Source organism: Cardiocondyla obscurior, linkage group LG08, assembly GCF_019399895.1.
Source record: "Cardiocondyla obscurior isolate alpha-2009 linkage group LG08, Cobs3.1, whole genome shotgun sequence".
NCBI lineage: Eukaryota > Metazoa > Arthropoda > Insecta > Hymenoptera > Formicidae > Cardiocondyla > Cardiocondyla obscurior.
The window spans coordinates 3672526-3700155 of record NC_091871.1 but is presented as its reverse complement, the minus strand read 5'-3'; the positions used below and the strand labels follow the sequence as shown (position 1 = coordinate 3700155).

The 27630-nt window shown below is 39.7% G+C and overlaps 3 protein-coding genes across 5 annotated transcripts in view; 1 reads left to right on the top strand and 2 right to left on the bottom strand.

The window, feature by feature from the left end:
• Positions 1-9772, bottom strand: part of LOC139105106 (probable G-protein coupled receptor B0563.6) — a 33059-nt gene extending 23287 nt beyond the window's left edge. Inside the window, exon 1 of the mRNA XM_070661009.1 lies at positions 9577-9772. The gene's annotated coding sequence lies outside the window, so the exon portion shown is untranslated. The remainder of the gene's footprint in view (positions 1-9576) is intronic.
• The window catches only part of LOC139105108 (alpha-tocopherol transfer protein-like), a 39085-nt gene that overhangs the window by 9686 nt on the left and 1769 nt on the right, over positions 1-27630 (top strand). The window contains exons 1-2 of one of the 3 annotated variants that reach the window (XM_070661013.1): positions 24488-25016; positions 27374-27598. In XM_070661013.1, coding sequence (XP_070517114.1) covers positions 27424-27598 — 175 coding nt within the window. In that variant the 5' untranslated portion in view covers positions 24488-25016; positions 27374-27423. Of the gene's footprint in view, positions 1-24487; positions 25109-27373; positions 27599-27630 lie in introns of those variants that run through there. The other 2 variants (XM_070661012.1, XM_070661014.1) reach the window with 2 other exon arrangements.
• Positions 13283-19803, bottom strand: LOC139105104 (protein GPR107). The gene is made up of 10 exons (XM_070661006.1): positions 19571-19803; positions 18800-18940; positions 17968-18125; positions 17728-17879; positions 16287-16519; positions 16071-16204; positions 15725-15992; positions 15262-15534; positions 15024-15196; positions 13283-14839 (listed from the first exon to the last, which is right to left on the bottom strand). The coding sequence occupies exons 1-10, from the start codon at positions 19664-19666 to the stop codon at positions 14695-14697; spliced, it is 1773 nt and encodes a 590-aa protein (XP_070517107.1). The 5' UTR covers positions 19667-19803; the 3' UTR covers positions 13283-14694.

Genomic DNA, 27630 nt, shown 5'->3' with positions numbered 1-27630 from the left:
AAGTCGCCGAAACTTGAGAGACGTGAGAAAATTTTTGAATCATCCTTTGAGGCTCGCGCGAAATAAAAGTTTGCGAAATAATTGCATTACGTGAAAAATATATAGGTATATGAAACTCTAAATTGCGGCACACCGCAATTGTAATCATACTTTATTAATCTTATTAAATAAAAATAATTTTATAATTTTAATCCAAGTTGAAGTACGATGTAAATTATTATTTCGAATTTTTCAATACTCGTTAGCTTTTGCGTTTTATTAGTAGCTTAATTAGTAGTTAGCGTTTCTTTCTTTTTTTTTTTTTTTACTATTAATATAGTATATACGTCGACTTAAAATTGGAAAGAGCGACGCTTCTTTAAATTATTTGACGGGGGATTCGGGGAAAAAAGTCGATGACGACGTCGCGAAAGAAAGAGACTCTTTTTGCGTTCTGATGAGGTTGAACGGGCCTGACGAGCGTTTCGAGTTTTACCCCTGTAATCGCTTTCGGTCTCTATCCACGTTATTGCCAATCAAGTCAGAACGATCGTCTCGCCTCGACGCGTAAAGATCGATGCTACTTTCGGCTTATTGTCAACCAAAAAAAAAAAAAAATCTGCTGTTCCTTTTTTCGAATGAAGGATTCAACGTCGTAATGTATTTCCAATACCGATGCTTTCGTTCGGACGATTGTAAGGCCCCCGATCCTCTTCGAGCTCGCGATCTTAGACAAGAAAAAAAAAAAGTTATTTGCGAGATCGTCGTTTGCAATAAAAATGTTAGAGAATGCGTGGGACGACAAAAGCCCAGGGTGAGTGGTGCGCGTGGAGTGCATCTCGTAACGACACGCACCGATCGTTACGCTAAAACATCGCAATTCGATCCGCGTTGCGTACACACGCGTCAGTTGTTGTCTGCGTGGCCGGCACGTGGATTACAAAAATATCCCGGCGATAAATCACGAGCTGTTCCGGCGAAACAACAGCCCGCGAAGGGCTGGAACGTAAAAATAAAGCCCGCCTGCACTTTTCCTCGCGAGGTCTCTCGCGTAATTCAGCGGAGCGATATCGTCTCTCATCGATCGGCGGGGATTTCTTTTTCTTCCCCGCTTCTTTCAACTCGGCTTAACTTTATTAATAATGCACTTTATATGCGAAAGAAAGGAAGAAAGTTAGATATGAAATAATATGAAACTCCGATCGATATGATTTTACACAACGAACACGTGTGAATGGCGATGGGAGGGGGAGAGGGGGGCTACTTTAAAACTTCTTTTTTTTGCTCTTTTTTATTTCAATTTCTTTTTTTTCATTTTTTATCGATCACTATATGAAGACGGTGAGTAATTAGCTAAACGACCGTGCACCGCGAAAGAATTAATAGAACCGTGACGCTTATTCGAAAGAAGCCACCTGTTTATTTACTTTGGAGAGCTCAGAAAAAATATGAGACGGAAAATGCGAGAGGTAGACATTTGTACCGACGGATGTGTTAATATCTCGGGGTTACGGACAGCACATGAGGGACGGGAGAGGGAAAGCAGTCAGAGGGAAGGAATCGCGTTGTGGAATTGACACGTGGTGCAAAAGTCCCGTAGGAAACTTTGCAATTTCCTCGACCACGTGCGCGAGTGTGTTTCGTGACGGGGTGACAAACTCCCGTAAGTTTTGCACCGAGGGGGCCCTCCTCTCTAGTCCCCTTTTCTCGTTCGTTTCTCCTCCACCTCACCCCCGCCCCTCCCGTGTTTTCCCCGCGACCTGTGCAGCAGCTGCGACTTAAAATACGCAACGACGAAGGAGGAAACTCGGGTATGCCGAGCATTATGCATTCTCCTTCCGCCGGCGACGTCGCTGTAGGCCGCCCTCCGAATTGTCGGCATGCATTACGGGGAGAGGGTTGGGGTACAATGCGAGGGGTACAGGGGGAATGAGCCGAGGCGATTTTACGCTTACAACGCGTCTTTGCGCCACTCGGCGGGTTAAGCATAGGTCCTGCACAGTTTGTAACACTTTCAAGCGCTCGCGAGCTCCTTCCGCGGCGGAACTTTTGCTCTATTTTTCTCTGCGGAACTTCCCGTGTCTCCCCCGCCACCCTCCTTCACCTATACCCTTTCGCGGAGGATATTTGATTTTAAACTCTCAGCAATTCGGAAAGATTTCAATAAATGCCCGTTACTTGATTTTTATTTCGTCAAGCTCGGTGCTTCGAAATAACGTAAAAATCTGGATTTCGTTCAAATAAAGTACGAATATTGTTCATATTATTATACTAATAATAAATTCTCTTCTTTTCTAAAATAAAATAAAGATAATTATCTAATCGTTGACCCGGCTGGAATGTAGATAAAAAAAAATTTAGTATGTGCTTGTCAAGTAGCATTGATAGCGTAATTAAACCCGATGTTAACGCATAAAACGTCCGCTCGTGCTCATTTACTCGGCAAATGGAAATAGGTTTGCGCGAGGTAGGACTCTCGTAATCTTGTCATCGCCATCGTTACATAATAATCGCTTTGCACGCATGGAGACTGAATAATTGTCAAGAGGCTTAACTAGGTTAAATCGGCAATAACGATATCCCTCCCCTTCGTTCCTTTGCTTTTTCCGGTTCGTGTTTTTATGATACGACCCTTCGCCATTTATCGATAACGACCGCGACGAAAATGACGGTAATCTACATCGTGGATCGTTATACTCGTCACGGGAATTCGAAAGAAGGGAAGGATACTTTCCAAATGTACGCCGAGGTTTCTCGACTGTGCGTCTAATCTCGGGAAACTTGGTTTAAAGAAAAAGGTTAATCGAACGTTTAGAGATCTTATTTTCTTAATAGAGAAAAGGAGAGTAAACTTTTTCTAACATAATGTCTGTTTAAAATCATGCTTTTATTAAATACTCGGTCAAAATTTTTGAAACAATTTAATGTTTGAACGACAATAATTATTTTACGAATTTAATTGTTATGGAGATCGTGCTACTTTTTATATTTCTTTTGGACTTTTTTTTTTGCACGCAATCGTTACGTTACATCACAATTCGCAAAGAACGTATAAATAGAGTGTGCGGTCGCGTTGTCACACGCGATTCGCGAGCAGCTTTAGGTTCGTCGACCGGAAAGTCGTCGAGGCTAATTAAGGAGAACACTCGTTCTCCGCTTGTATCGATAATGGGCCAGATAGAGAATGGAGAATGACTGCGTGTCGTTGCAAACGGCGGCTACGAGGCGACGTTGAAATGGCTAAGACGTCGTGAAAATCGTTGCGTCCACGGTGGAAACGGAGATGCGCCGATTAAAATAGGACGTCAGACTTTTCACGGTGGAATTATCCGGGCGCGTGAGACGCCGACGTCTTAATTTGACAATGCCGCAATCGAATTTTTTTTCTCTCCTTTCAAAAATTAGTTGAAGATTCTCTCTCCGCGAGACCTCGAAATAAAACTCTAATACGATGCCGTTAATATTGTTAACATAATAAGAAAAAAATTTTAAGATAAATATAAACGTTCTTATCTTTCGAGCATACTGCACCTCGGGAGGAAAATGTGCTTTCGATTTTGCGTTGTTGAACTGTTAACGAGCAAAGTCTGGAGGACACAACACCGTCGTGTAACTCGATCACGAGCTTGCGAAAAAAAAAAAAAAAAAAGAAAGAAAAAAAGGGAAGAGGGAGGAAGGCGGTATAATGAAGAAATTTGAGGAAATCGTGTTTCTTAGTGATTATCGGCTGGTTACCGCGAAAGTTCGCAACCTGAAGTGGCTTTCGCGCGGCGAGATACTATCCCCCTGCAACGTCGTCGTGCAGCGTGAGCGTAGGGAATAATCCGCCTCGAAAATGAGAGCGTTACTCGCGCGAAGGACGGGAAATAGGTGCGGGCGGGGGCGCTTCGAGATACGGTCGGCGCCGCAAATCCCGGAGAAAAACTTGCGTCGGTCCCGGACAAAACTCGCAAACAGCCGAGAACGCGATTACAACTTCCCCGTCACGGAACTAATTGCGCTGCACGGTGGGAGAAACGAAGTTGGGCCCTTTGTTTTGCATGCTAAGAGCATTTGAACGAACGAATCGTTCCCGCCGCCGGCGCTAAGGATGCTCATTTTCGCGAGGGCGCCTAGCGCAGGAGGCAAGGGAAAGAGTTGAAGCGAAGAGAGAGAGAGAGACAGGAAAATCTTTATCAAGACCAGGGAATCGGGCGGCAGCGATTTAGTCGTCGGCCAAACCTGCGCGGCGGTTGCCGCTTGCGAACGGCAAATTTTCAATGCGAACGAATAACGCGATGTTTATGAAATAAAGGAGGCGGCGATGGCAACGTAAATTTTCATCCCGAACCGCCGCTCGAGTTTTATCGGCGTCACATTATACCGGGCGCGTGAAAACAAATCTTTAATTTCCCGCAACTTTCCGTGCATATTTAAGAAATGGAAACAAGACGCGCCCGACCGATGCCGTTATTTTAGCTGTAATACAACTTCATTTCTCCTCGTCTCGGAACGAAGTTGCGAACTTAAAGAAGCGGGAGGAATCCAGAAGAATTTTTCCTTTTCTTTCTTTTTATTTTTTTTTTTTCCAAAAGGCGATATCTATTCAACAGGCGTATTTATATTTCAAGAATTCTTTCTTTCTCTGATTCTCCGCCGCTTGTTAAGCCATAAAATTTAATTTTCCTGAAGAGAAGAAGCGCTTCTAAGCGTTCTTTTTTTCTCTAAACAAACGCACAACGTGCTCAGAGTCATTATTATAATTCTTTAATATTATTCAAAACTATCGTGCGCCAAATTTGGATGAGTTCGGTTGAGTTATTAACGTGCAAAGTTAAATCGACGCGATTTACGATCACCGTGCGACAGTTTACTATCGTGTTTCAGTCAATTTAATAAATACACGTTAACGAATCGATATGTCAATCGTTGAAAACAGTAACGCCTTTACAAGCGAGCCCGCCGCACGCGTGTTTTATTAGATGAAAGATATAAAGTTAACGGGAAAGGAATGAGAGAGAAAAAAAAAAAGAAAAAAACTGAAATGGAAACCGAGCGAGGGTGAAAGAGATGGGAGAGGAAAAGAGACCGGGTAAATATAGAAGGGAATATGCATGAGCTGAACTGTCGCATAGCCGTGTTAATTAAACAAATTTATAGCTCGGTGGTTTTGTTTACAATTAAAAGCCCGCCGATGGTGTCGTACTTCCGAGCCAACCCCCACGTGTGGGAGTCGAACGTTGCCCGGCGGTTAACGGGCGCGTCAAAGCGATGAAATTTATTACCCGTCTGCCGTCCTGATTGTAACGATATCGTCTTGCGAGAGCGTTAAAATGATATAAGCGAATTCTAAAAGGAATCATCGCGAACGCGTTAAATTGCAGCGGTGAATGAACGGTCTTCAACTACTAACGCACGTAACGTCCAGATACGAATATAATCCTCGATTAAAAAAATTCTCTCTCGGCAAACTAGTACGAGTGTACGAGAAAAATGTGGAGCTGATAAGATTAACCGGCGAATTTGTTGCGGAAAAAGATTCGATTAAACCGCTGTTGCGTACCGTTCGACCACTGCGACGAGGCATTTCAAAATCGGTCATCTCGAAATCCGACCGACTTTCGGCACACTTTGAGATCTAATTGTAAATCCGGAGTATCGTTTGTCGAGGAGGCATTCGGGCGCGATCGATCGATCGTTAGGCCACTGTGATAAAAATCGAGCGGGCGTCGCGTTTTCGCACGGCGGCAGTCCAGCGATGATTTTATTCCTTCGCTTTAAGATTCCACCGTTTCCTTCTTTCCATCCTTTCGCTTCTGACTCTGCGCACGAATCGGGAAGGTATCAATCGGTTGCCTGGCGTTCCACCTGCTCGATTTCCATCCTCGTAAATTTACCGCGGAATATCATCTTCCAGCGAACGACATCTGCTATCGCACATCTGTGCCGAATGTAAAACTGAATTCTTTTTTTTTTTTATTTTTTCTTTTTTTTTTAAAGCTTTTTAAACGTTAACTTCACGTAGCGTGTAAAACGTACATACTCCGAGTGGAAATTGATGCCCACCGTTACTTAATAATTAGCTAGCCAATTTGTGATTTATTTCGTCCGTTTCGTTCAAAGATTTTATAAGAAATATTGCGTTAAAGTTGCAACCGAGAAAATTGGGAAGTTTTCATTTTCATTCAGTACAAGAACACTCTCCACGAAAATTCCGGCTGGGGCAGGCAAATTTTAGCAAATTTGGTTTTTAATTAGCTGCGCAAGGTCGGCGCGTCGGGGGAATTTCTTATTAGAATCTGCTTAGAGAGCTCCGTGCAATTATCCTCAATGGCGGTTAAAACGTGATTACGTGAGCTTTTCGCGACGACGAATGTTTTTCGCGCTGTTAAAAGGTGTCCAGGGAATACCGATTTTGCGAAGAAAGATCAATTTCGCGCACCAGTTGCGCAACACTAACAGCAGTTGTTAGTACACGATTGATTTTATACGTACGTATAAACAAAAATGTGCATACGATATTTTAATGAAATTAAGATCTTTAATTTAATTAGAATCAAAATATATGAAACTTGATTTTTCTTATTATATTTTATAATATTCTATTCTAGTATTTAATTAAATTGTTAATATTCAAATAAAAGAAAAAGAACATGCTAGGGATATTAATAGATAAAATAAAATGATAAAAATAATACTTTAAAATTAAAGGAACATTTAGAATAATTATTTTATAAACAAAAGTTTTTCCAATCGTCTCATCGGTACTTCCGTTGCACGAAACTCTTTTATCGATACCGTTAATGCATTAATAATGTCACAAAGATATTATAACCTCCCGCCAAGCATTCAATCAACCCTTATTGCTTCCCCTTCTTTTTCCACGGCACTTACACGATGACATCGTGCACGAACCCCTCTTGACATCGGCGGCGTTGTGAATTTCTATTACGTCTTCTTCCTTCTTTTTTTTTTTTTTTTCTCTTTTCGACCTCAAATATCGTAACCATAACGTCTGTCGTTACTCAGATCGACATAATATGTACACGATGATGTATTCGTGCATGTACGTACTGACAGCGGGATTTATTCGCGTCACGTCGTATCTGCCAACATTTTTAATATAAGTTCAACGCGAGAATCAAATGCGGGAAGGGACAGAGGAAAAAAAAAAGATGTTTTTTTCTCGCTCGCCGCTCGCGAATCGTGGCCGGATTTCGAATAGTCGTAAACGTGGCGAGTACGGCACCGGATGCCACGAGGGAACGGACGGGAAGAGGGCGGCTTGTAAGATTGTCCCGATGCACTAGTTGCAGACATGACGCCACGATTAAATCGTCTCGCCGCCGCGGATAGTAATAATTACGCTCTCGGCGGAGCACGTTTTCGCGATAAAAAAGGGACGTTAACGAGCGCCGGCTTTTCCCCCCTCTCCCGACTTTATTAGCTTATCGTTCGTCCGCGCTATTATGCCGCTATTGTACGTACGTACGTGCACAGTCGCAGGCCTGCATACACAAGCCGTGCTTTCCGATCTCTCTCGGTAAACATCGCGGCGCATCGCGATGATAACTCCGAGCATACGTACGGTACCGAAGCCCCGACAGTATTAGCGACCCCGCCCGGTGTCGCATGGCTCCTACATAAATCTGTACATTCGTCCGCATTAAAGGTAACATAAAGTACAGTATCCGGGCGCCACGGATTTATTTTTAGGTCAGGCACCGACGACGCCCGTGTACCCGACATTACCGCGAGTCGCGCTTAGGAACAGTAAATATGATACATGCATTCTTTGTTGTATTTTACGAGTGTCCGGCGAACGAAGCCCTACGGTGGCCTCGTCCTCGCAGCGTACGTAGCGTATATACGGGGGTTTGAAATACCGTCGCCCAAGGATCGTCGCGGCAAATGATACGGACAAGCCGGCGAACTTTAAACTTAGCGAAATAGAGGCACTTGCGCTGACAAGGATCTCGCGAGTGCACTCAAGAGAATCCTCTTCGAAGCATGCGATACCGACTTGACCCTCCACTTCCCTCTTTCGTCCTCTCGCCCATTTCCAGGCAACAATCTTCATTCATCACCCGAATTCTTTCATCTCTGCCCGATCGTTTGCGGGGAGCTCGAGGCGAAGTATAATAATGCTCCGACATCCGAACACTCTTTCGCGCGGTCTAATGTACAAAACTATTTCGAAAATCGTCTATTTGAATCGTTGCGGAATAAATAACGGGCGGAAAAACACAGATGGATTAAACGAAGGAACGAAATTAAGTTCCTAAATTATTCATTTCGCGTCCTAAAAGAAAGAGCGGCGTGCACGCATCACTTTGTCCTCTTCGTAAAATAAAGAAGCACGAACGAAGCGTAAATAATCTATTCAATCAGTAATGATCCGTTGTAACGCGACGTTTGTTAACGTGACGAGATCTCTTGCAGATTTTACATCACAATTGTTATCAACGTGTCGATTGTCATGGACATCAACGCGGCGTTGATATATTAATTAATGAGAAAAATGGAATTTATCGCGTTGCACCGGAATAGTTTCGGCCTTACGGAAATGATTATACGCGTATCGCTTGTAATAAAATATATGTATATATATATACTATATGGATATATCCGATTATATTACGTGTGATTTTTAGCGAATGCCGAGCGCGCTTTTAGCCGGATCTAATTTTACGCTACATCATCAACGCAACGCACGTTTCTTTGGTATCCGCCGCTATGCATTTTTACGCGCAAATTTCCTTCGCGGCGATAAATATTCGGGGCTGGCGCGCGGATGTGCCAGCGTGAATATTCGGGCGCGTGTGACCCGCCCGCGTTGAAAGCCGCGTTACGTTTTAATTTGCGTCATACGCCCGCTTGCCCGCCGCGTGATACAATTGCGGTTTGCGGAGGGTAATCCCTTAAATATTTTATATCGGCTGAAACATTAATTTCGGCCCGCGGCCGTTTATAACGCGCGCCGAGAGCTAATTAAATTCCGGTGCCGCGCCCGAATACTTTCAATGAAAACCCCCCGCTCGATTTGTTTAAACTAAAACAAAATGCCACATGCGGATTAATACGTTTAAAATAGCGGCAGAACAACAGAGGGGGGCGGGAGGAGGAGCACGGTGTCTTTAGATAATAGAATTGTTCCCGTGGGGATTTTTATGCGACAGGAGATGAATTATCGTCATATTTATTTCCACGAAGGGTGCGCGATTAAATGGATAACGATTGACAACTGCATTACAATTTTTTTTTTCTTTTTTTTTTCAAAGCGTATTAGTTTTTAATTATCCTGATTAAAGAGTGTAAAACAAAGCGTGGACTAATACGCGGTGATGACTTAACGTTAGCGCTTTCTTGCGGCTCGCTAATCAACATAATTGATTGCCTGTTATCTTCACTCATTAATTAGAACGGTGTGCTTAACACGTGTCTGCTCTGGTGAATTGCATCGCTTTGCGCTTGCGGGAAAATGCACACCGCGTGCATATTGCTTCGCGCCAACGATCGGAGAACACGTGTCGAATCGTGGTAGAACTCCTCGAGTTGTCCCGAATCGCATTCTCGGCTTATTAAAACGTATCTGAACAGCAACGATGTCATAATTACCTCGGGATGCGTGTCGATTGCGTTGCAGTCATCTCTTGCGACTTCGCACGCGCTACTTCCGGAAAAGAGAAGTAAAAACTGACGCTCGCGTACTATTTTTTTTTTTCTTTCTCCGCTGGAATCCGTTTCCTTTATTCGTCCCTTTCGTGATTGCCGGATTTCGTCGTCGCTTCCCCGGAATACTCGTCGAACGAACAAGAGCTCCTTCGAGCGCGTCGCGGCGCCAACTGGAGAATTTTCGCGAGTGCACGAGTCCGATGGTCCCGATCAAGCCGACGCATGCGTCGCTACGGAGATTCGCGAGAAAAACAGAGCGGAGGAAAAGAAAGTAAGAAGACGGAATGATATTTCTGGTAATGTTAGGGTTCTTGAGAAAACGTTCCGTGGTATCATCGATATGGAAGTATTTCGGAAGACCGATAAAGAAAAAAACAGAAAGTTTGTTCATGTCCGATAGATACATATGAAATCGTTCTCTTCGCCGAGATATGAAAATGCAATGATGAAATTGGTGGCGGATTCCTCTCGACGACGTTGGCGACGGCGAAATTAACAAGACGAGGGCGCGAAGAGCCAGGTAACAAGATGACGCTAATCACGTCGCGAGCCGCGAGTTCTATAAATATAGTAAACCTTAATCTAATCGCGTTGTCCGCACTTGGCCGTCCACGGCTCAAGGCTCTTATCTGATATTCATACGCTCGGCGCCACCGCCTGGGAAATGCTAGGGAGTGCCTCGCATCACGGGGAGCATCGTAGATAAACTTGCGAAATAATACGGGGGAAAACGATGATTCGTACAGAAAAGAGGGAGCCATAAAAAATATCAAAGAGCTTCTTTTTATTTATTTTTTTATTTTTTTATTCTTTTGGAGCAACGTTTATTTAATTCCACGAATTTAATCCGGAATGAAACATATATATCTCAAGTTGCATCTGTAAGTTATATTACCTCGCATTTTTCTCTCGCTGGACGAAAACGTAGACGGCTCGTGGGTGAGGTGAATTAACGCGCGAAAGGAGTAACGAAATTTCGCCGATCTGCGTGATTAACGTTGTCACTTCGCGCGTGGAAAAACGTTCCGCAGAAAAAACTTTACGCCGGGCGTCGACTTTTTAACCGCGGACCCTTGCAATCTACTTTAATCGTGACGCACCGTAACTTTTATAACGAGAGAGAAAGAGAGAAAGGGGAATGTTGCTTGTCTGGGCTACCTGGACATCTAGACGCTGTTACGTTAAACTGCGAAGGTTTGAGATTTATTGCTCGTAATCATTTTCGTTCAGCGATTACGAAGAGGAGGCGTCGTCCTACATTACCACGGTGAGTTGCGTAAGGAAGCCTCCCGCGAGTAAATTCGTCGATGATCCGTCCAACTTTTTCGTATTTTCGAAACCCCTTGAGCTCCATAAAAGGATGAATCACCCCCTCGATAACCTTGATCAACTAATCCAGGTAGTCTATAACTTGGAATATTAGCTAACTAATTCCGGCATTTCGCATCCCTTTCTAAGTCGCAGTTCTAACTGACGTAAATGGAGAAAGTTCTAAATAAGATGATGAAGAGCAGGGGTGACAGTGGCGCGTTTATGTTTCCGGCATCCCCAGACGCTCCATTTGCGAGCTCTCGGGAGATTCATGATTCATATTGTTTTTTCAAATTCTTCTACCATTTTTCTTGATATAAAATTTAACTAAGACGTAACAATCATGCGTTATTCGAAAATAATATTGATTTTTGAAATGTACATATACTATTTTTTTTTTTTTAATTTTTACATTACAGAAAAATTGATAATAATATGTATTTGATTCTAAAAAGTATTTTATTTTATTTACGCGAACAACTCGATATTAATCACTTATTCTAACGGTAAGAATTTCTATAGCTTTCTTGTTTTGAGAGCAGCACGTAGAGTTACTTTGACCAAAATGGAGTGAATTATGTGCACAATCCACGGGGAGTAGAACTTACGAATCCGCGTGCCTCGGTATGGGGTCGAAAGCGAGGGCAGAGGAGATTCTGTGGAAAAAAAGATTTCTGTGTATCTCCGAGCGCGATGAGTTACTTCGTAGGTCGTAGAATCGATACTTGTTTTATCATAAGAATCCCACATTTCGTCTACATTTTACAAAGGCAGTCGTATATCGAAATTAATTTGACCTATCTACTTATCCTCTTTCAGTTTTTTTTTTTTTTTTTTTTTTTTTTCTGAGAAATAATAAAAAGAAATGTACGAATTCTGTTAAATAGTCGAAATTGTACATAATTGCCGGTAATTTTACTGCTAAAGAACAACGCCGTGTAATTAAACTCGGCATCCAGTCGCGAAGTAAAATCCAACAAGACGAAAAATACGAGATTATAGGGAACAACTAATTATTCTCTTGTGGCTCAATAACCGAAAATTAATTCTGTACGAAAACATCTACGAGGGTGTAGAAAAATTCTGAGGTCGAACAATGCAGAGCGCGGTTCTCGCAAGTTTTTTCCGCGACGTGGAAGATTACTTTGTAAAAACCCGCGCAATACTTCGTCGAAATAAAGCATTAGGAATCCGCCGTGCCGAATATTGCTGTCGTCACTGGCCACTTCGACAGAACGTAATAGTCAAAGTTGAAGTAATCGAGAACGTGCGAGAGTTCGCGACGAGCAGTATGCGCGCGTGACAGAAAGGGATAGTCCGCTAGGAACTATTAGACGACTCGTAAATGCCAAGGCTAGCCCTTGTCACGTCGGGATAAATTCTTATGAAGCTTGAAACACCGCGAGAAGACATTACCTTCTGTTCTAGTTTAATCCCGAAAGTTTCGCTACACGTATGCATATTAATTAAATTTAAACATTTATCTCGTTGCCGTTCAACTGCATTAATATTAATTTCTCCGAATTATTATTATTAATATTAATATATTCTTTCCGAGTGTTTCTTTTTTTTTTTTTTTTTTTTTTTTTTATCTTTAAGATTTGCCTACGCCCTTAAACGCGAAACATGAATATTCAATTTGCTGGCGTGAGAGTAATGCTTTTTTTATAAGTATATTGACAAAATATACGATCTATAAAAGCAAGTCGATCGCAAAGTCGAAAGCATAAAGTATTTATCAGCTCGCGTACGCGTACATTGTTACAACTTTCCTATGTGATAACTGTATCGGTTATACGGTTTTAGGTTCTCTCCGCTTTTTCCCAGATACCCGCTGCAAAAACTACCACCCCGAGTCTCGCAGGATCTTTAACTTTCGTCTTTATACGCGTTTCGTAAAGGTGAGCCGGCGATTCTCCCATTCGCGCGTTTCGATGCAAAAACGCAGGCGACGTTTATGGCGGCCGTAAAAACGTACGTTTATACGGCGAGAGCAATGAAAACGCCGTCATTCTAAATCTACTTTATCGCCTCTTGGCATCTCCGCCACAAAATGTAAATTGACTAAAACGAACTGCCGACCAGCTCTCGTTGCCAATTTGATTTATAATTCCGAGCGGACTTGACGAACAGATTATACGATAAATTATATAATCACGTGGACCCTGTCGGTTGAATTAATTGAGGTTTCGCTGAAGTTATCCCACTCGAATGGAAACCAATTTGAATTCCGGATCGTGTGGGTTTACGCAGCTTCGTTTGATATTCGTCTTCGAAGGTTCGTCCTGAAGGTTCAGTTGGGATAGGTTGGTAAAGAAATAAGAATTAACACAACGTATTCATAAAAATATCCTCTTTATTTCTTCAACTTATCGTGTTCCATTCAATATGTACGACATAATTATAGTTATAACTGTAATCAAGATCATGTTCATCTTTCGTAGAGCAATACGTTTGGAATATGCAGTTAATAGATAAATATGACCCTGATAATTACGTAATTACGTGACAGTAATATATGTACAATAATAAGTACTATATTTACTCGAGGATCTGTATTTCTAGCACACGGTGTGATGTTTTTAAAAAGTTAATGTCCCTACAAACATCTAATCTTAAAAAAAAAAAAAAAATTTTATTTATAAATACGTAACGAATTTATAAACCTATAATTAATATATAATATATACTTAATAAAATCATTAATACTTAACAAAATATAATAATTTTACTTTACGATAATTAATAAAATAAAATAAAATAAAATATAATAAATGTAAATTTTAAACCAAAAGAGCATTGAAAATGTGATGACTCAATGTAATGTGTACTTCGGTACGTTTCTGGGTGTTAAAAAACTTTCTTTCGATATCTTTCCGGTTAAGAATTATTTTTTATCCCTCATTCATTTGCGAATAAATCCGTGTCACCGATATTTATATATTAATTAACCCTAATGCACTAGTATCGCTTAATATCGCGAGAGGACACATATTATTGGATAAGTTTATTGTGCCATTTAATTCGGTTGCTTGTCTAAAAAGTAAAATTACAAAGTACGATACAAAAGTATCCGGACTGTTTGCAAGATGGGATATATGTATCAAGAAAATATTTAACCCGTGTTACGTGAGAAAGAAAGAAAAATGGAATTGTTTCTCTAAATGCCTACGGAAAACCGACTACAAAGGCGCGTCAAAAAAGCGCTCGCATCATCGCTCGCAATTTTCACGTTAGATTAATATTGTGGAACGTTAAAATGAGCAGTTATTCTAATCGAATATCTTACTAAGAAAAAAAAAAGCTAAAACAAGAAATGTCTCACTAATATTGGATTGATTGGTAACAAAAGCGAAAGAGATTCAAAAATTTTTCACAGTGAAATGCACGATTAAAGTTAAATTATCGAGAAACAAAATGTGTTAATTGGCTTTTTTTTTAACAGTATGACTTATTTAGAAATAATATATTATACAATATATTTTGTTATTTAATTCGAAGCAATTTGTTGCAAAAGTTTGCTATTTTTTTTTTTACTTCTTTTCTAAATGGAAAATTAATTTTTTATTTTCTCTAAATAATATATTATAAATTTTTAAGTAAGAAATATACAAACGTTATCTCTTTCGCTTCGCGTTCACAGCTTACCCTTGCTTCGTTTATCGTCGCACTTTTATTTTATGTTATTTTTTCTTCAATCCAAAGTATAAAGTTTCGCAAATTATACGTGCGATTTATCACGATTTATTCTCAGTCGTATTCGCGAGAAGACTTGTGGAAAAGAGCGTGCTGTTCCTTCTCAGTAGACGGGATTTTTAAAGTCGCCGATCTCACTGCCCTCGACATTTTGCTCACTGTACCGAATTCTCTTTTGATTCCGGCGCCGCCGGAGATACTGGAAAAGTTATCGAGACGTTAGCAGAATTTCAGAAAAGGCAAAGCTTACGCTAATAATTACATGAAGCTTAAATAAAATATTGCACACTAATAGATTTTTAGTGCCTTTGTTTTTAATTTAAAATAAAAAAATAAAATAAAATACAATAAATGAAAATACACCGGAATCTTTTGATACGTACACGACGTCGGTTTTGTCGTCGTCGTCATCTGGATCTACTTCGTCACTCGGCACCGTAAAGTACGTGGTCGCGGACGCCGGTCGGAATTTGTAGCCTGTTAAAACGAAGAATGCATAGGTTGCCATCTCCCGGAACGTTTCATCCAACCATTGATAGTCAAAGCGCACTGTAATCTATGAAGAGAAACGATTATCGGGCGTAGTGACGGACGTGTACTTAGCTCGCGGTTGTTGCGTACCTTGAGTATATACATTATAATACGGGTGAAGTATATGTAGAAGACTATCATAATGTAAAAGTGCTTGAACAGCATTAGCTTGCGTAAGTTCATCGCCGCTTTATCGTTTGTGCGGGCGACCTCCTCCAAATGCCGAATGCTCCACACCACCGGAAATAGAATTGCACCGCAGCACACCAGGTCGACGAGTATGAACATGTCCCGCGAGGTTTCGCGGCGCAAATTACCCACGTCGCTTTCCTCGATTATTATCTCCGCTACATTTGCCAGTACCTACGACGAAATACATTACTTTTAGCGTATAGATCGATTCTGTTATAGTACTCGTATAAGACAAAACTCGACGACGTATAACGTAACAGTAGAAATAAATTAAATAAATAAATTAATTTTTAAAAATTAATTTTAATTAATTAGTTAATTAAAAAAAAAATTAAACTAGCAAGCACAGAAAGGACTTTACTTGTAACGGTATGACCAGCATAAAGAGTTTCTTTTCCTTATCCGAAAGAATGTGCTTTATAAAATTCCATCCTGTGCCAATTAGCACGATGGTGATGAAAAGAACGGCGCCTTTAAGGAGATGAGTGATGTAGTACAAAATCGCCCACGCTTCCACGTGCTCGCCCTTGGTCTGAATGAAGTGGTAATTTATACCGTGGAACAGTAACGAGAAAGACTTCAAATATACCAGGATAGCCATTAGGTAGTGGATTTTGAATACAGAATGCCTATAAAACGAAAATAAATTTTACAATCCGCTTTTGCGAGCACCTCGCGATTACATCTCGCGCTGTCGTTTCCCTTACTTGCTCTTGTTGAGAATAAACACCCAGAAGCAACCCGACAGGAAGAAGAGTAACGCCATCGTAAAGTACAAAGCTGGAAGTGGCATCTCGCCGGCGCTTAGGAAATTGTCGTTGTTAATCTCCGCGATTTCCACCTACGAAAGAGAAACGTCTTTTAAACGTGGCTAATAGTCGTTTATGCCAATGTGTCCTAGTCTATTCTGCGGATTATCTCACCGTGAAATCCACGAACAGCGGCTCTTTGTTATTATCATAATTTCGACAGTTGTGGAAGTACAGGTTGTACAGACCCTCCTCTTCCTCGGTGGCGACGTACATAACAAGGCTCGTGTTGTACGATTTCTCGCCATTGGGCGCCGTGTCCACCGTCATCGGTAATCTTAGACGAGAACACGCGTTGCTATCCGATCCGAGCTTCGGATCATTGCGAGCGACAGCCTTCTCGAGCACTAAATAGAAAGAAATTTGATTAAACTAAGCTAGACATTACAAAGCGATAAAATGTCTACATCGTTTTTATTTTTTTTTTTTTTTAATAGGAAGAAAGAAAGTAAAAAAGAAAAAAGAGCTTCGTACTATTACTTCGGATAATCTCGCGTCGTAAACGGCAATTGAGACAAGACCGTAACTCGTGACAGATGTATTTAAAATACGAAAGAGACAGTTACCTAACCGGACCTTCCAAAATATCTAAGTTTTGTGTTATTTATAAAATCGGGGACGCGTCGCGTTAATTATAGCGTCTCTCATTTGAGGCAGCGTTCGATCACTGATGCCGCCTCGTGACCGTGTGCCTCATCGATCATCGTTAAAAGCGTTTGTTTCAAAGAAGTGCGAGAGTCATGCGTGCCGTTCGCTGTAAAATCAACCTTTTTATCGCGCTGGTTGTTCGACATTGATTTCCGAGGGGTGGAAAAATTTTATCTCGCAAATAACAAAGTTCGTATGAATTATTTAATTTCGTGAATCTATTCACGAGCCAATGATTTACGTCGACACTTGCTTGAAATGAAATCGTCAGACTAAATTTATTACGCGCGACAAATGACTCGTTTCGGAATCGTCAACGAAATCTCCAGTTTGCACCTGTTGTATTCGCAATTTGCGTCTCTAATATTAGGCGGTGAAGAAGTGTCGAAAATATCTGGCAAATGCCGCGATGGTTATTTTTGATGTACAGCACACGCATCGCTGATAACGTTTACTAGGCTTAATTTTTCGCGTATGTCCTAAATGGGATTGCGGCCGGTCTATGATCTATTCATAGCGAACAGCGACGTCAATTGGGTCGAAATTTTTCGTAACGTGATCGCGTTTTAAGACTTCCTTCGAATGCAGAACACAAAAGCTGGCGTAAGAGAGACGTCTGTCTTCTACCGCGTAATTATTCCGTTTTTAAGCGTATGCAAAGTGTTGCAGGTGCAACGCTTCTCGTTACACGTTGCGAAATGTTGTTAAATACAAACGCAACTCGGAGATGAGAGAAATATCGCCGGATCGACGTGAAAAGTCGACGGAACGTAGTTCGTGTCGTTCGTTTCGCCACGTTTGTCAGCGATATTTACTGTCGCGCTGACATACCACTTCGTACAATTTTACTACCGCCGTGGAGAAGAGTAGAAATAACCACAGGTACACGGTGCGAAGCGCAACTCACCGTGCGACGTGTTCCGTTTTCTCCGCGGAAAAAGCGCGGTATCGCTCAATCTCGCTGACAGGGAACTCCTCTTTGTTCGGTACATCAGCACCGCGCTTGGATCCTTGTAGATGTGTGCCGCGTGTATGTTGCTGCTGCAGTTCACCTGCATTCTGCAATATTGAAATTTAACGACATTGCGAGCTTCCGTTGAACGCGTTCGTTGGACGTAACATCGCGCTACATTTCCTAAATACATACGTCAAATTCTTCAGATCCATTGTAAAATATATAATCGAGCTGTCATCCTTCTGTTCCGTTTTGAGATTCGAAACGTTTTGCAACAGGCATCCATCTAGATGGTTGTGAACGTACGGGTTGATGGCGTCAATGAGTGTTCGGCCCAAGCTGAATCCGAACTACGTAAAAAAAAAAATGTGAAGATATTAAAATCGAAATTTATATCTGTTATATGAATTTACAATTATTTATACTTGACTTCTTGTTTTATTAAAAAGAAAAAAAAATTCTTTATTAGACTATAATAATTTTTATGATAAATATTAAATTTTAAATTAAGTAACTCTAAAAAGAAAAAAGAAGAAAAAAGAATTGACGCGAATAATTTTAGAAACTTAGAAAAAAATAATAATCGATGGTGATATGTGGAACAAAATTAATAGCGAAGCTTTGAATGTCAATTTGCGTCTATAGTCAACCACGAACGAGTCATTCACGAATCTAACAAGGCGATGATACGTCCACATACTCGCGGACTTATTTTTAAACACATGTGATTCTCGCGAGTGCGGAATACAGAAACAGGTGTCCGTTGGTGCACGGCGGAGCGACGTATTATTCCCACGTTCCTACCTTATCGAAACTTACATAGTTAAATGAAAAAATGTAGAGTACTTTCTAATCAAACCTTTTTTTTCCATTTATATATTTATAAAAGATCTACGATTTCTCTATCGTTTACCGCGAGACTCTTGTTCGTTTTATAATTGAAATAAAGAGGGAAATATTAATTTCAATTTTTTTAAGAAATTAAGAAAATTAACGAACGAGCCGATTATTATTAAAAACTCACCACCGCTTTGCTTGCGCTTTCTGGCGCAAGCTTTTTGCCACCGTCTGCTGGCTCGAACTTAAAATTCGTGAGATTCACGGTCAGAATGCCGCCCTTGTAGAAGCCGAATGTGCTCAGAGTAATGTAGTGCCGGCCGTCCTTCTGAAATGCGAACGACATCCGTTAGCAGGGTCAGGTATATGCGTTTCGCGAGGATAAAGAGAGCGAAGGGATCGAAGCATTCGCAGCCTCCTTTCTTTGTGAAAGAAACAGGTCCGTGCGCCGGAGAAATCCTGACGCTCCGGCATTCCCTCGATTCTCTGCAAGTCTGTGGAATATTTTCTCAGGGACGTTCCTCCACGAGGATCAAATGAATTAGTATGACCTGTGACCGAGTACGTCGCAGTATCCAAGATTGTAATTCTCGCGTTGATACCAGTCGGGCTATTAACTATCGCCAGGTCAAGAGACACGTCCAAAATTGATAGAAAAATAACTTCTCATAACGCGAAATAACGTAATGCAAGCTGAAATAAAAGACGTAAGCGTGACCTCGTCAATGTTCGTTTAATCTCCGTGATTTCATAATTGTGATATTTGCGCGTAGTTCTTGTCCCCCTTTTTTTTCGATCTACAGTTCGATAATTACCAGCTCGTAAATATATTAAGTAACAGATATACGCATTCCGGAGCACGATTCGAGACACGAGCATCTCTTTCTTCTCCGAGATCCATGATCAGGCGGTGTGATAATGATAATGACGGACGCGCCGTCTGGAAGGCGAGACTGACCCGTATGTCCAGCTTGTGAATCCTCGCGGTCGCCGTGGCCACCAGCAACAGAATTGGCAGGCAAACCCGTGCCAGGGTAATCGTACTCGACCGCATTTTAACTTTCGATTTCTCTCGCTGCCGCACCGTCACGCTTAACCACCGAGTGTCACATCACAATCGAGGAAAAACGGCGCGCGCCGCGTCGAGAACGCTCCGTTCCTAGCTCGTCGATACGCGAGCAGGAACTGAGCACGGTCCCGGCTGGCCTGGCACGGCCGGAAACCGTTTAGAATCACCAGACCGGGCTTCTGACACCGAACGCGATCTACGGAGCTGTGGAACGAATAAACACACGAGTCGAAACTCGTACAAGTGAATTTTTTCTTCAACGCGAAGGCTGGCGCGACCTTTTCGTTGTCGGGGAAAAAAAAGATCCATGCACATTTTTCTTTTTACGAGCCTTCGATATCTTAATTAGACCGACCGTGAGATTTGAGGGACTCCGCTTCGTGGCATATGTAGGGAGTGTAGGGCCAGGCGGCGATGTTTGATAGCCTGTTACTTCTCACTGTGGGTGCACTTGCACCATTCGCTTTTCGAGCAGAGTCGAGATATGAGCAAATGGGCTCGCGCTTGAGACAGAGAAGGAAAGCACCGTAAAAGTGTAGAAAGCATAGCTTAAAATAAATAAACATTTTCCGGCTCTTTTTTAGATTTGCATTTTTGTAAAATTTATTTGATGGCTCGAATACGTAGGTGTATTCTTTATTGAATTTTTTTTTAATAATTTTTTTCGTGACGACGATAATTTAAAGTGGTAGACTGCCGACAGATGTATCCTAGGTGTGAATAGGGACATCTGAATGAGCAGTTTAACAACCGAGATGGATTAGTTTTCATAACAGACAGTCGGCGTTGGTTGTGTTTCGAACACGTTGCCGAAATAACGTTTGTTGTTGCTCCCATTGCTCGTTCTGATTCAATTATAGGTCGATAATGTACGTTTTCCGATTTGCGAGACGGAGACGAGGAACAGAAACGAAAGTGGAAACGTATATTTTTGTGATTCATAGAACGCTTTATTAAAATATCTTGGTGTCTTTCTTTCAAAAAAATCTTGTTTTGATGTTATAGGCCAGGAATTAATTAAATTGAAAAAATATCGAAAATAATCTAAAAGCCAACGTCTCGAAAAAGGTTAAATCAGAAGAATCAATCGCACAAAGTGGAATACAGACCTTAGACACACACACAAACTGTTTTTGAAGGTACTTATTTTTTTTATTTACAATTTAAAATATTACACAAGTTAGTTGAAGTAGCCACGAAGCCAGATTAGTCGATTTAAGTACTAATTAATTTTATTTTAGGTCGCAACAATTGCATTGATACTTCAATGAACGAGCAACGTGTATATCAATAAGCAATTTGACTGCAGTAAATTTAAATAGTTTTATAAATCAGTCATTAATGTCTATATCATATTTGACCGACCATCCGTGCCAAAAAATAGTCAACGGGCCATGACACTTACTAAAGACAGACCAAGTAAATCTGTATTCTCAACAAATTAAGCAAAAGTGACTTTTAGAAAAGTGACAACTCTGAGGAATCCTCTTCTGTTCTTCTACATGTTGCGATAAAATCTCACGAGTTGATCCAACTAGATAAAGTATCACCTGCATTTACATCAACAGAGTCTTCACTTAGGCCAATAACTCAAAAGAAATTTAATAATCAATTATCTGTATTATTTACTGAGACAATATCAAACTTTAGAAAATTAAGCGTATTTGTAAAAAATAAAAATAATTGAATTTAACAATTTAAGAGACATCTTAGAAGAGATTTAACAACCAATCGTCTAATGTAATCTCATTCGAGAATATTTAATATTTTTAACAATACTCAGAACAACAAAGAAAAAAAAAATTGTTACTTTTGTACAAATTATTTGCAGAGAAAGATATTTTTTTTTATACATGGGAAAAATGATTATTAAGCTTGTAATAATGTTAAGAACAGATGGTCTCAATGAATGTAATCAAGATAAGAATGCCATAAGTCTACTTGGCTATATCATATCATTATTACCTAATTAAAAGATGACCTCAGAGACTCACAAAGTGGCCTTAAAAATACACTAAAATAATTTGAATGAATATCTTCAGCTCGATACATTAAATTTAAAGATAATAATTTTGGAGAGATGTGGGTCGAGTTGACAAAAAGTAATCTGTTGGTGACACGGACGTTGACAAATTATACATGTTGGAATTAAAAGAAACTCCTCTAACAGTTCAATCGATACAAATGTCCAAAAAAATTTTTTCTCCATCTATAATTGTCCGATTACTATGTATTTATTAAGAAAGTAATTATTCTTAAATTACTAAAAGTCGATTAATCATGTAAAAATATCGGATTAACAATTTCGTTAGGGAAAGTTTATTTGAACGTTCACGGTCCGTCGAACGTCTGAATGCATGATGAAATTTCCGTACGCATTACTTCCGGATTGTGGATCACGAAGACGAGCAGTAATTTTTGTGGGTGATGATGTGTGATCGCTTATGTCCGGTGAAAAGCGTATACAATTACGTACGATTACGCATTTAACTTGCGCGAATCAGGATTCTCGATCGTGCGTAATATCATGGACTTTACAACTTTCTTTCTATAATCGCATTTGGATTTATGATTATTTTTGAGTAACTAACCATGATATTACATACGGTTAAATAACATTAAATAACGACGTATTATGCCCATGTTATAAATGTTACGTTGTTGCCACCGAACACTCTTATGCAATTGAAAAATAGCTCAATTATACTTTATTTTCTGTTCTTTCTCTTAGCTACATAAGAACTAGAAAAAACATACATGAATAATTGTTTTTCCGTGAACGTAAACGTAATAACACGGAGGAGAAAGAAATTTTTTTCAGGCACATAGTCATCGTTCTAACAAATAAAAATTAATTTACGATAAATTAAGTGCCAAACTTTGGAAAAAAAAAAAAATAATTACATAAATACATATTTCATAAATATAAAAAATCGATTGCATTTTAAATAGATCTTAATCAGTCATTGATTATTAAAATGTAGAGATGATATTTTTCAGAAGCTGAAAAATAATGTAAAATTACATTTCTCTTGTGGTTAAAATACCCTCAAACAGTGCCATTTTTATTTGAGAAGTAGCGACTGAATAAAAACTCCTGATTTTAAACCAAGTTCAATAAACTCACGCGTATATCATTGTTTTATGATCTTTATAAGAGATTATTTAATCAAAGTTTGATTTTAATCTTTGTTACGGTCTATAGATTTGTTCTCTAATTAAGCTTGTATTATACGATTTCCTCATGACGCAACTTTAAACGCGACTCAATCAATTTTACAATTTTCTTTTTGTGATAAACCTAGCATTAATTTTTTTATAACTGATTAAAGTAGTTAAAAGTAAATTATTGTAAAGGGGTTTTTTTTTAAATTAATTTCTGCTGTCTCTTGATTAATAATTATAGGATGGTAATATAATTTAATTATAAAAAGAAAAGATTCGTGGCGAAAACCGCGATCAATCTTTATTTAATATATTTAAGTACAGCCGGACATTGCAGTCGGAGTCGCGCGCGTTCTTATGACTTTCTTTATTTGCCGGCTTCTTAACAAAAAAAAAACTCTCGCCTCTAACGTTACGGGTAATTTTTTTTTTTTTATCGGTTTATATTAATCCCTAAACAAAAGAGATCAGTTGTCAAGAACCATTATCGACGCTGACGTTACAATATACTAATGAACAATACAATAGCATAGGTTGCCTGTCGGATGATCGATAATATAGGTATTATACACATTTATGTACGCGATGTCTGCTTTATTCGCGCCCTACATAATATAACTTAAATTTTATAAAGACTTAAAAATTTAAATATCTATTTAAATATCTTGTACTAATTTTAAATTATTATTTCATTATTATATCATAGTGCAATACAGTTATTATGTTAATCTAATAATCTCTTGTACTGTATATTATTTAATATGTCTTCAAAAGTTTTTATATAAAAAGATAAAGAAACGTTACGTCTGCAGGGTAAAAGAAAAAAAAAATTAATATCTCTCATTTACCTCTTACGTACACCGATGAGATGTGACGCAACTGGTCAGAAGTTACGCTTGTCCTGTAACACGCAAAGACTATGTATATTACATCGTGGCACTTACAATTCACCCCTACTTCACTTCTGCGAATGTCCCGCGACGGGAAATAGAAAGTTCACGAAAACGCGCGATTAGTTTATTGCAGCGATTCTCCGCTGGTCTTTCTCCCACGGAAATCGCGAAACCTGGAAAATACGGGGAAATTTTTCTCGTTTATTACCTCGGCTCGTTCTTTCTAACGATTGGGGCAACAGAGGGACATCCTGTGTGCACACGACCATTTCGTTTGCCACCAAGGTGCCGCCAGAGATAAATGCAAATGCGACTCGACAATTTTCAGCATCGTTACCGAACATTATTCTTTACATCCTGTTTTGATGACACGGATAATGGGCACGTTCGCCGACTCGATATTTTTCATGTATCGAATTATCTTTACAACAGGTTTCTTTTTTCTTACTAATAAAAAACAGGCTACTTTCTTACTGATAAAGCGCAAATAATAATATTAAATTGTTTTTTTTTTTAATTTTTTTTTTATTATAATGACCCGCGTGAGTTGTTTGGAATAAATTTTAGTAATTTCCATGCGTTAAAAGAGTAGTCCGATGTCAATTACTAATCGATTAATTTTGTTCCAACTATTCGCGAGCTTCATTTTTATGCTCTGTTTTTCACAATTTTTTATTCCACGATGCATCATCGAACACAAGTATTGGATAATATTAAAAAAAGAACACCCGCGGTGACACAATTAAAATAAATAAACTTAGCAAAATTTCCATTTGCAAAAAGGTTCTTGTACTTTTTTGTACTAACCTTCAACCGACCGGTCGAACCGGATGTTAGCGGTCCAAGTCGCCGTAAGGACGATATCGCGCCTAGAATCGGATCCAATGTACACGTTTGAGGGTATAATCGAGGGTGTCGTTACGAAACTAATAGTGCAGGCTGTGCATTCTATGCATCGATGACTCTGTTAGTTGTACCTATAAAAGAGTGGTAGAGCATCGAACTGGCACAGTGCCCGGTTACACTTTCCCAGGAACTTTTACAAGAAAGTTCGATTTGGATTACGCTTTGATACAGGCTGTGCGCCGGGGAACAAAGGGAAGGCGAGGCCGCCTACTTGTACCCTGAAGGTTCGTGAACCACCGCGAGGACACATTCGTTCGCGATTGGAAAAGAGGAGGCGGCGGAGGAACGGCGGTGGAAATTATAAAAGAGCGATCGACCGGCAAGAGTGGGGCAGTCACTTCCAAGTGTGCACCTGGACGACCACGATCGGAGTACGTTCATGTAATCATAAGGACACTTCTAGAGGATAGTGCTTAAGATATAGATCTCACCTTCTAACACGATTTCCAGAGAAACAAATTGAGTAAGCGTAATATAATATAATAAACTGTTTTATTTAGTATAATTTAATTTCTTAAATTTTTCATTTATTTTCTCGAATTATAAAATAACTAAAAATATTTTAATTTACCTTTTAACTTTTTTTTTTAATTAAACATATAAATAAAAATAATTAATTTGTACAGTAAGTCGAGTTTCGAAACTGGAAATGGTGTGAAAAAGTTTTATTTTAATTTATCTTTATTAAAATTTTAAGCATTTGTTAAATAATTAGAATCGCTTAAAGTCATTCAGTTTTAAAGATTAAATCGAGTTTAATTTAGCGAACATTTATCGAAAGATATTTAATTTGTATAATAATTAATCATACTTTTTTTAATTTTACTTTTAAATTTTTATTAGAAAAAAAATTTATCTTGACACATGTTAAATTTAAAATTTATAATTATCAGTGCTTAAAAATAAGTAAAACATCTCTTGCCGAATAATTTATCGTGCACTTAAAATATCAATTTTTCTTAACTATTTAAGTCGCAATCATTCGAAAGGGTTGAAAGTGATAATTATGCGGCAACAACTAATGACATTGTCTGTGACGTCCGCGTTGAATTTTCCAATCACGTTTGCAAGAATAATTTGTCGAGTCGATTAACGCCGTACGAATTTCAATTGTGATCTTCAGAGCAGCTTGTTCTGTCCTTGATCGCAAAGGTCGGTATTACTGAAACTGGGAATACGGAATATCCGTCGTCATTGGTCACGCAAACTGATGTTTCAGAAGAGGGAAAAAAAAAGAAAAGAAAAAAAAGGCGTTAATAAGAAAGAACACGGGAAATGGTATGGTTACTTATTAAATAAACGAAACAATAGCATTAACTGCTCGTAAATGCCGTGACATAAGCGCTGCGAATACACGAGTGTAAGCATAATAGTTACATGATCGTATCGTAATAACGCGAAATAAAAATCTCATCTCGTAAAAACGAAAAGATGGATATACGTGATGCAATCGACGTAACGTATTCACGCGTGAAAAGAGAGAGAATTAAAAAAAAGCTTGTACGCGTAATCGAGCGCGCCCGCGAGATGAAAGCTCCGCGAGTAGCGGCGCGATAAGTGGCACTTTCTACGCGGAAGAAGACGGTGTACCCTTAACCGGCTCTATCATAATCACGGCACGGCGCACTTTGTGCGTATCACGATTACGTCTCATCGGCGCGAGATCGCGAAACCGATACAATCCAAGATACGGCTTAACGGTCGCCACTTCTCCCCTTTTCTTATTAACACTTCTCTTGAAATCTGACGTGCGTACTTCGCAGATTCGATCGCGCCTCGGTTCAGGTAATGTTTTTTTTTTTTTTTCCTACCTTCGACTCTGTATCTTTTAAACGATGACGTAATTTCGCGGATATTACGTATTCTTCACGTTAGGATTTTTGTGGGTCCAGTTCGCGATATGTAAAGGCGTTATTGCAACAGAGGGTTATACAACCCTAATTACCTTAGCTCCGACATGCGGAGGTCCACGACTTGGAAAGGGGAACGATCGAAGCTGAAGATTGAGAAGTACATTTTTTTTGGGGGGGGGGAGCAATAAATGTAGTTCATAGGAAAAAAGCAAATAGCTACGTTCGTTCTAAAATAGTTCTTGCTGAAACAGACAGCGTGTTATTAGGTAGGCAATTAGTAATGTTTCTGTCTCAGCTTTTTCAACGTGAGTCGCGTCGCGAGGGAAATTAGGCCCACTCGTCGTTGCAGTAACGTTTAAAGTGGCTTAATTATTAAGCGGGGATGATAATGACACTTATGCAGAAGTCGCGACGGTTTGTTTCTGCGAACAAAGATCGGCGAACAACCGATTCCTATTACGTAACCGGAGAAAGCGATTGCGAAACGGGCCGGTGCACACATAAGCACGTGGCTCAGGCGCGATGGTACCACGCTAATCGTTATGTCATAAACTGACGAAAGGTCCGAGTTCTCGCTCGAATGGCCGGCGACGTAACCGATACACTCTCTTTCAAAGAAGTGAAAGAGACGCATTTCTTCTTGGCGCATTCGTCGTGGTCACCGCGACTTTGAACAGAAATTGTGTCAGCCGGTCAGCAAGTGTAGCACCGATATTATAGCTAATCGAACCATTCAAAAAAAAAAAAAAAAAAAAAAAAAAGAAAGAAAGAAGTAAAAAATATACTATAAATGTACAAACTATAGAATTTTTAAAATACAATTATTATATGTTTTAAAATGTTAACAATAAAATATATAAATGTCATGATTTCAGATTTCTGAGGATTTACGTAGATCGTCTGACGTCTTTTAAACAAAAACAAAATGGGAGCAGTAAAATGGGTAGTTGAGGAAGATGATTACGAGTGTACCCTCACGGCGGAGACGCAGAAGATAGCGAAAGACGAGCTGCGGGAGGACAAAAACACCAGGGATCAGGCACTCGAACAGATGCGTAATTGGATTAAAATGAATCCCCGCATTCAAAATTGCCGTCTTGGTAAGGCTATGTTATTAAAAATGACGTTGAAA

Coding starts and splice junctions, on each gene's coding strand:
- LOC139105104 (XM_070661006.1), bottom strand. CDS start 19,666: ATGCGGTCGAGTACGATTACCCTGGCACGGGTTTGCCTGCCAATTCTG. Junction 17,880..17,967: donor ATGGATCTGAAGAATTTGAC/GTATGTATTTAG, acceptor TCAATATTGCAG/AATGCAGGTGAACTGCAGCA. Junction 15,993..16,070: donor TTTATTCTCAACAAGAGCAA/GTAAGGGAAACG, acceptor TTCGTTTTATAG/GCATTCTGTATTCAAAATCC.